This window comes from Priapulus caudatus, unplaced genomic scaffold, assembly GCF_000485595.1.
Source record: "Priapulus caudatus unplaced genomic scaffold, Priapulus_caudatus-5.0.1 Scaffold1687, whole genome shotgun sequence".
In the NCBI taxonomy this organism is placed as follows: Eukaryota; Metazoa; Priapulida; class Priapulimorpha; order Priapulimorphida; family Priapulidae; genus Priapulus; species Priapulus caudatus.
Window position 1 is genome coordinate 43,242 of NW_014578748.1, and position 9,719 is coordinate 52,960.

Below are 9,719 nucleotides of genomic sequence, written 5' to 3' on the forward strand. Positions count from 1 at the left end.
CTGTTCCTGAAACATTATTTCTTGTTCCATTCTAATACGTTCTTTCTCTTGCTTCCTGGCTGCTTCTTGCTGTTCCTGAAACATTATTTCTTGTTCCATTCTAATACGTTCTTTCTCTTGCTTCCTGGCTGCTTCTTGCTGTTCCTGAAACATTATTTCTTGTTCCATTCTAATACGTTCTTTCTCTTGCTTCCTGGCTGCTTCTTGCTGTTCCTGGAACATTCTTTCTTGTTCCATTCTAATACCTTCATCCTCTTGCTTTCTGGCTGCTTCTTGTTGGTCCTGAAACAATCTTAATTGCTCTTTCTCCTGCTTTCTAGCAGATTCTTGATGTGGGTGGAACAATCTCTGCTGTTCCAGTCGTGCATATTCCTGCTCTTGTCGTCTTAATGCCTCCGGCTTGATGGGTAACTTCCGACTCTTGAGGAATGCCTTCGCTTCTCTCACCACATCAACATACGCATCATGAACACCAAAGAAATACCCATCACTATCGTCAATATCTCCGTCGTCAGTGAGAAGCACATGACAACCCTCGTGTGCGTTAGCAAACTCGGAAAATACTCCCTTTAATCTCCGAATTCTTGCTTCCGTCTCTTCATAATCTTCCTCTGCCACCAGGCGCTTAATGTTGTTACCTTCCTTGGTGAGTTCTCTCTTCCTTGCCGTTCTTAACTTCTTGCACTCCGCCATGTTGTCAAATTCTTGACGTAGATTCGCCTCATGCAGTCTTAGCTCATAGACTTTTCTTGCTCATGTCTCCCATGCACGCATACCATTACTCATTTAGTCCTGCTTCATGGAGTTTTACTCATGCACTCCTCCTTCATGTAGTTTTACTCATGCACTCTTGCTTTATGTATTTTTACTCATGTCCTCTTGCTTCATGTATTTTTACTCATGTCCTCTTGCTTCATGTATTTTTACTCATGTCCTCTTGCTTCATGTAACTTTTACTCATGTCCTCTTGCTTCATGTAACTTTTACTCATGTACTCCTGATGCATACATTTTTTACTGTTACGTTCCGTGCGTGATAATCAATACTCAACTCGGCATCTTTTTGATATCTCCAAATTTATTACTCAACACGTGCGTAGCTGCACACGTGCAGGTAAAAAATGTATGGTGCATCGTGGAAGAAATGCGCACGCGAGGAGCGCACGCGAACGTATAAATACGGCTCAAGCAGCAAAAGGGCCCGCGCCACGCACAACAGACGCTTTTATACCGCGACAAGGAAACCCGCGAGTCACATGACTAAAACATAATGTAAACGAGCCGAACAGCAGCCTAGCTGAACCGCTTGAATACCGTGCAAAACAAGAACTGAACAGTGCTAGAAATACTACAGTATGACATGCTTAACAGAAATGATGAGAAGAGATAACACATACAATAATGTCAATATTCCTTCGCAATACACCGGCCGCCGCAATCTAAAATGATCGATGATTAATTGATCATCGGTCGTTTCGTAAAACCGATGATCGATCATGAAATTTGGACCGATCTCCAACACTAGTACAAGTCGGTGCTGGTGTCATCACTATTTTACAATTAAATCAAGTTGTCTTACAGATTTAGTATAATATTCTAAAACAAGGGGTCTCACCCAATGACTCGATAGCATGCCCACATAAGGGGAGTCATGCCATTTTTATCTCGCAGGTTAGGATCCTGGCCTTTAGCCAGCAAATAAGCAAGGATGTTGGAATGGCCAGTCATGGCTGCCAAGTGGATGGCACAGCAACCTACACAAAGAATTTTAAATACAGTAAAAAATAACACACCATGTTTATCCATCCATTTCATTAGTGTCTATGAATTATTTTGAGTATTGCAGTTAATTGTTACATGGCATTTCGCTTATGTAAATTATCAACAACATCAATTCAATTATTCTCTATCTACTTCCAGCACAAGGCCAATTAACTATATATCAATATAGCTAACGATAGCAGCTAGCGGCCTGAGCGATGATGCCTGACATGTGTACGATTTATTACAGCACGTCATATGACATTCTAACTTTAACTTTACCATCCCCATCCATGATTGTTGGATTTGCCCCATATTGCATGAGCAAAACCACCATCTCCAACTGGCCTTGCCTTCAAGAGAAAGGGAACAAATAATTTCATGACTTTCATACAGACAGTCGAACATCTATAATCAAAGTTGAAAGATTAGACACAGATGCAATATTCTAGCTTGGAACGACCCAGCAAGTATGAATGTAATATAGAATGTGGACAATTACAGGATAACACTATAAGGTTGGATATGAAGCCAGCATGTACAATGTAGCCCAAAATAAATAACACAAGAATTGAAAAAAAAAAAAACTAAAATCTATGCTAGCACTCTTCTTTAAAATATTAGTTAGTCTACCAACAATTACCAACAAAAGGTACCTACCGTACTGCCCACTGCAATGGTGTACTTGCTAGAACGCCTCCTGTGTTATCAATACTAGCGCCCTTAGACAAATAATACCTAGAAGAATAAGGATGACGATAAGATGTTGCAACTGGATTCTCACTAGCAAAATACAATTGTAGTGAAATAAACTACATTAATTTTTTATATATATCTTTGTTGAGATTGGCAGCTTGAGCTAAATATGCGTGGTAGCTTCGGATAGCTTCATTAGGGCATCCTTGAGCCCCCCCCAAGAATTGATGAGCACATGCAATCCGTGTCCTCTATGCAAAGCCACGCTGGGCTGTTGAGTATGTAAGGGAGGCATGCGATAGTTAGTTGTCATGCAGTCGGAGTCAGTTCCAGAATTAAATGAAAGTGTCAATGACACTGTAGCTCACCACAAAAAAGGACAGAAATGAGTGAGTGAGAAGAAGTCAGTTATAATTGAGCAACCATCGACGTACATTATAGAAACGAAGAGTATATATGGGAGAACTCCCATTATATACTCTTGATAATTATATGTGTAATTTTTCATGTGAAAATAATAAATAATATTATATATAAATTATAAATAATTTATAAACCAAAATGAATCACAATTTGTGACGGTAGATGGCGCTACACCCGCTTTGATGTTTCTTAGCATAAATCGTTATATCATAATAATAATAATAATATAATAATAATAGTATAAATCATGTTCATAGCAGGAATTTTGCATTAAAGATATTGTCAATGAAATCTTGTAAAACGAACATCAGACGAGTGTGACACCACAGACTGTTTGTTATCTGCGTGTCTATATAATATGCTATATAATTGCCAAACCCTACCTAATTTGCATAATTTTTTTAAAAATATCAAAACCCCTAGCCCTTATTCATTCACATACCAAAAATGAGCAAAATCCGTTGAACCTGAACTGACTAATGGCAAATTCCCATTTTGCCAAAAAAATTGCCGTGGCTCGAAAGTACGTCGACTGGCGTGCCTCCAAATAGGACGTTTAATATGGGAGCATAGCAGTAACAACTATAACCAATTTCAAACATGTGGGTCAAACGGTTCCTGAGTTATAATTGACCGTAGCCAAATGTTGACGGACGGACGGACATACGACGACCCATGGCAATAGCTCAGCTTGACGATGTCAAGGTGAGCTAAAAATATACTGTGCACATGGAAACGGTGCAAATCCACTTTAGGCACCTTATATCAAGAAGTGATGCACAGATTTCTGTGTATCACCCACTGATGCACAGACCTTCCATATATCAAGGATTGATGCACAAATGTTTAACTGCCCACATAGCCATGCTAAAAAGCGCCACCTATCGGACAAAAATACTACTATTATACCACTAAAAATTATGTTGTGTATTTTTATTTTTATTATATGATTTATTATTAATTACCAATTACACTATTGTTTATTAAGTACACTATTAATTACTAATTACATTGTTAATTACTAATTACACTATTAATTACTAATTACTAATTACACTATTAATTACGAGAGGAAGAGGAAGCCCATGATGGTTAGAGGGAGAGAGGAAGCCATGATGGTTAGATGGAGAGAGGAAGCCGTAATGATTAGAGGGAGAGAGGAAGCCATGATGGTTAGAGGGAGAGGAAGCCATGATGGTTAGAGGGAGAGAGGAAGCCGTGATGGTTAGAGGGAGAGAGGAAGCTGTGATCGTTAGAGGGAGAGAGGAAGCCGTGATAGTTATAGAGAGAGAGGAAGCCGTGATGGTTAGAGGAGAGAAGAAGCCATGATGGTTAGAGGTAGAGAGGAAGCCGTGTTGGTTAGAGGGAGAGAGGAAGCCATGATTGTTAGAGGGAGAGAGGAAGCCGTGATGGTTAGAGGGAGAGAAGAAGCCATGATGCGTTAGAGGTAGGAGAGGAGCCGGATGATGGTTAGGAGGGAGAGAGGAAGCCATGATTGTTTAAGAGGGAGAGAGGAAGCCGTGCATTGGTTAGAGGGAAGAGAGGAAGCCATGATTGTTAGAGGGAGAGAGGAAGCCGTAACGGTTAGAGGGACAGAGGAAGCCATGATGGTTAGATGAAGAGAGGAAGCCGTGATGGTTAGAGAAAGAGGAAGCCGTGTTGGTTAGAGGGAGAGAGGAAGCCGTGATGGTTAGAGGGAGAGAGGAAGCCGTGATGGTTAGAGGGAGAGAGAGGAAGCCATGATTGTTAGAGGGAGAGAGGAAGCCGTAACGGTTAGAGGGACAGAGGAAGCCATGATGGTTAGATGAAGAGAGGAAGCCGTGATGGTTAGAGAAAGAGGAAGCCGTGTTGGTTAGACGGAGAGAGAGAAAGCCATGAGGGTTAGAGAGAGAGAGGAAGCCATGAGGGCTAGAGGGAGAGAGAGAAAGCCATGAGGGTTAGAGAGAGTGAGGAAGCCATGAGGGTTAGAGGGAGAAAGGAAGCCGTGATGGTTAGAGGGAGATAGGAAGCCGTGATGATTAGAGGGAGAGAGAAGAAGCATGATGGTTAGAGGGAGAGAGGAAGCCATGAGGATTAGAGAGAGAGAGAAGAAGCCGCGTGATGGGTTAGATGAAGAGAGGAAGCCGTGATGGTTAGAGGGAGAGAGGAAGCCGTGATGGTTAGAGGGAGAGAGGAAGGGGGAGCCGTGATGGTTAGAGGGAGAGAGGAAGCCGTGATGGTTAGAGGGAGAGAGGAAGGGGGAGCCGTGATGGCTGGAGGGAGAGAGGAAGGGAGCCTGTGATATACAACTATTTGCTGTGCATCACCTCGTGATACTTTTCAGGCATAAGGTGCGTAAACTGAACTTGTGTTTTTAAGAGGCCAATCTGTGCATCATCTCGTGATGTACACTATTCTGTGCATCATCTCGTGATGTACACTAGTCTGTGCATCACCTCGTGATACTTTTCAGGCATAAGGTACGTAAACTGAACTTGTGTTTTTAAAAGGCCAATCTGTGCAGCATCTCGTGATGTACACTATTCTGTGCATCACCTCGTGATACCTTGTCAGGAGAGAGGAAGCCGTGATGGGTTAGAGGGAGAGAGGAAGCCGTGATAGTTAGAGGGAGGAGAGGAAGCCATGAGGGTTAGAGAGAGAGAGAGAGGAAGCCATGAGGGTTAGAGGGAGAGAGGAAGCCGTGATGGTTAGAGGGAGAGAGGAAGCCATGAGGGTTAGAGGGAGAGAGGAAGCCGTGATGGTTAGATGGAGAGAGGAAGGGGGAGCCGTGATGGCTTCCTCTCTCTCTCTAACATCACGGCTTCTCCCTTCCTCTCTCAGGCATGTCGCGGCTTCCCCCTTCCTCTCTCAGGCATGTCGCGGCTTCCCCCTTCCTCTCTCCTCTAACTTCATTAAGCGCTTCCCCTCTCTCCCTCTAACCATGCATGGCTTCCTCTGCTCCCTCTAACTGTTACGGCTTCCTCTCTCCCTCTAACAATCATGCTTTTCTCTTCTCCCTTCTAACCATCACGGCTTCCTCTCTCCCTCTAACCCTCATGGCTTCCTCTCTCTCTCTCTAACCCTCATGGCTTTCTCCTCTCTTCTCCCTCTCCTAACGCACACGGGTTCCTCTCTCCTCTAACCCATCATGGCTTCTCTCTCGCCTCTAACACCTCATGGCTTCCTCGCTCTCCTGCTAACCATCACGGCTTCCTCTCTCCCTCTAACCATGCAGGCGCTTTCCTCTTCTCCTGCTAACCCTCATGGCTCCTCCTCTTCTCTTAACCCCTCATGGGCTTCCTCTCTCTCCCTCTACCATTCACGGCTTTCTCTACTCCGCTCTAAACCATCACGGCTCTCTCTCCTGACAAGGTTATCACGAGAGTGATGCACAGATAGTTAGTGTACATCACGAGATGATGCGCGGAGATTGCCTCGTTACCAAAACACGACAAAGCTTCAGTTTACGCCACGCTATCACCTGACAAGTATCACGAGGTGAATGCACAGAATAGGTGTACATCACGAGATGATCGCCACAAATAGTGCTACATCACGAGATGCATGCACAGATTGGCCTTTTTAAAACACAAGTTCAGGTTTACGCACCGTATACCTTGACAAGGTATCAGGAGCGTGATGCACAGAATAGTGCTACCATCAACGAGTGATGCCACAGAATAGGTACATCACGAGATGATGCACAGATTGCGCCTTTTATAAAACAAGTTCAGTTTTACGCACACTTATTACCTGACAAGTATCACGAGGTGATGCAGAGAATAGTGTTGATATCACGGCTCCCCTTGCCTCTCTCGCCTTCCAGCCATTCACGGCTCCCCCCTTCCCTCTCCCTCCTAAACCCTCTATGGCTTCCCCTCCCTCTAACCATCACGGCTTTCCTTCTCTCCCTCTAACCATCATGGCTTCGCTCTCTCTCTAACTCCATGGCTTCCTCTCTCGCTCTAACGCATCATGGCTTCCTCTCTCTTCTCTAACATCACGGCCTTCTCCCTTCCTTCCTCTCTCAGGCACTGTCGCGCGCTTTCCCCCTTCCTCTCGCGAGGCATGTCGCGGCTTCCCCTTCCTCTCTCGGCCTCTAAGCATTACAGCTTCCTCTCCCTCTAAGCCATCATGGCTTCCTCTCTCCCTCTAAGCTGTTTACGGCTTCCTCTCTCCTCTAACAATCATGGCTTTCTCCTCTCCGCTCTAACCACACGGCTTTCCTCTCTCCTCTAACCCTCAATGGCTTGCCTCTTCTCTCTTCTAACGCCTAATGGCATTTCTCTCTCTCCCTTTAACCACCCGGGTTCCTCTCTCGCTCTAACAGTCATGGCTTTCCTCTACTCCGTCTAACCCTCATAGCCTTCCTCGCTCATACCTCTAACCATCCACGGCTTCCTCTCTCCCTCTAACCAGTCACGGCTTCCACTTCCTGCTTGAACCGTCATGGCTTCCTCTGCTCCTAACCCTCATGGCTTCCTCTCTCCTCCTCTAACCATCACGCTTTCTCTCTCCCTCCTAACCATCACGGGCTTCTTCTCTCCTGACAAGGCTATCACGAGGTGATGCACAGAATAGTGTTACATCACGAGATGATGCCGGCAGATTGGCCTCTTAAAACACAAGTTTCAGTTTTACGCCACGTATACCTGACAAGTATCACGACAGGTGATGCACAGAATAGTGTACATCACGAGATGGTGCACAGAATAGTGTACATCACGAGATGATGCAGCAGATTTGGCGCTTTTAAAACACAAGTCAGTTTACGCACGTATAACCCTGACAAGTATCACGAGAGGTGCAGGTGCACACGAAGTGATGCATCAGCTGTGTCATGCATCGATAGTGCATAGAATGATGGCACAGCATTGGCCTTTTAAAAACACAAGTTAGTTTACGCACCCTTATACCTGACAAGTATCAGGGGCGAGGTAATGCAGAGAATAAGTGTATATCACCGGCTCCCAACTTTGCCTCTCTCCCTCCAGCCATCACGGCTCCCGCCCTCCTCTCTCCCCTCTAACCCTCATGCTTTCCTCTCTCCCTCTAACCATGCACTGCTTCCTCGTCTCCTCTAACCATCATTGGCTTCCTCTCTCCTCTAGACCCTCATGCGCTCTCTCGCTCTAACCATCATGCGCTTCCTCTCTCTCTCTAACATCACGGCCTTCTCCCTTCCTTTCCTCTTCTCAGGCATTGTCGCCGGCTTCCCCCTTCCCTCTCTCAGCATGCGCGGTTCCCCCTTCCTCTCTCCTCTAACTCAGTACCACTTTCCGTCTCTCTTCTCTAACCGCTCGTAGAGCTTCCTCTCTCGCCCTCTATCCCTATGGCTTCTCTCTCTCTCTAACCATCACGGCTTCTTCTCTCTCCCTCTAAGCATCACGCCTTCCTCTCTCTCTCTCAACGCCTCATCGGCTCCTCTCTCTCTCTAACCATCACAGCCTTCCTCTCTCCCTCTAAAACCATCAGCGGCTTCCTCTCTCCACTCTAACCACACGGCTTCCTCTCTCCGCTCTAACCATCATGGCTTCCTCTCTTCTCTCTAACTCATAACGGCTTCCATTTTTCGCTCTAACCATCACGGCTCCTCTTCTCCTCTAACCCTCATGGCTTCCGCTCTCTCCCTCTAACCATACACGGCTTCCTCTCTCCCTCTAACATCACACCTGACAAGTATCAGCGAGGTGATGCAACAGAATAGTGACTCACGAGTGATGCACAGAATAGTGTACATCACGAGATGATGCACAGATTGCTTTTAAAACACAAGTTCAGTTTACGCACCTTATACCTGACAAGTATCACGCAGGTGATGCGCAGAGAATAGTGTATATCACGGCTCCCTTTGCTCTGCTCCTCAGCCCATCGCGCTCGCCCCCTTCCTCTCTCCCTAAACCCTATATGGCTTCGCTCTCTCCCTCTACCATCACGGCTTCCTCTCTCCCTCTAACCATCATGGCTTCCTCTCTCCCTCTAACCCTCATGGCTTCCTCTCTCGCTCTAACCATCATGGCTTCCTCTCTCTCTCTAACATCACGGCTTCTCCCTTCCTTCCTCTCTCAGGCATGTCGCGGCTTCCCCCTTCCTCTCTCCCTCTAACCATTACAGCTTCCTCTCTTCCCTCTACACATCAACGCTTCCTCTCTCCCTCAAGCATCACAGCTTCCTCTCTCTCTTAACCCTCATGCGCTTCCTCTCTCCCTCTAACCATCACGGCTTCCTTGTCTCCCTCTAGACGCATCACGGCCTCCTCTCTCTCGTATAACCATCACGGGCTTCCTCTCTCCCTCTAGCCATCACGGCTTCTCCTTCCTGTCTCAGGCATGCTCGCGGCTTTCCCCTGTCCTCTCCAGGATGTCGCGGCTTCCCGCTTCCTCTCTCCTCGTAACCATTACAGCTTCGCTCTCTCTCTCTAACACGCTCGTGGCTTCCTCTCTCCTCTCAACCCTCATGCTTCCTCTCTCTCTCTAAGCCATCACGGCTTCTTCTCTCCCTCCTAAGCCATCACAAGCTTCCTGCTCTCTCTCTAACGCTCATGGCTTCCTCTCTCCCTCTAACATCACGGCTTCTCCCTTCTTTCCTCTCTCAGGCCTGTCGCGGCTTCCCCCTTCCTCTCTCCCTCTAACCATCACGGCTTCCTCTCTCCCTCTAACCATCATGGCTTCCTCTCTCCCTCTAACCCTCATGGCTTCCTCTCTCGCTCTAACCATCATGGCTTCCTCTCTCTCTCTAACATCACGGCTTCTCCCTTCCTTCCTCTCTCAGGCATGTCGCGGCTTCCCCCTTCCTCTCTCAGGCATGTCGCGGCTTCCCCCTTCCTCTCTCCCTCTAACCATTACAGCTTCCTCTCTCCCT

General features: G+C 46.4%; 1 protein-coding gene across 1 annotated transcript in view; it reads right to left on the reverse strand.

Moving 5' to 3' along the window:
• LOC106817340 (palmitoyltransferase ZDHHC17-like) overlaps positions 1-9,719 on the reverse strand; it is a 35,535-nt gene that overhangs the window by 23,434 nt on the left and 2,382 nt on the right. The window contains exons 3-5 of the mRNA XM_014821999.1: positions 2,421-2,498; positions 2,043-2,113; positions 1,615-1,753 (exon numbers count right to left, since the gene is read on the reverse strand). Of these exons, the coding sequence (XP_014677485.1) occupies positions 1,615-1,753; positions 2,043-2,113; positions 2,421-2,498 (288 nt within the window). The remainder of the gene's footprint in view (positions 1-1,614; positions 1,754-2,042; positions 2,114-2,420; positions 2,499-9,719) is intronic.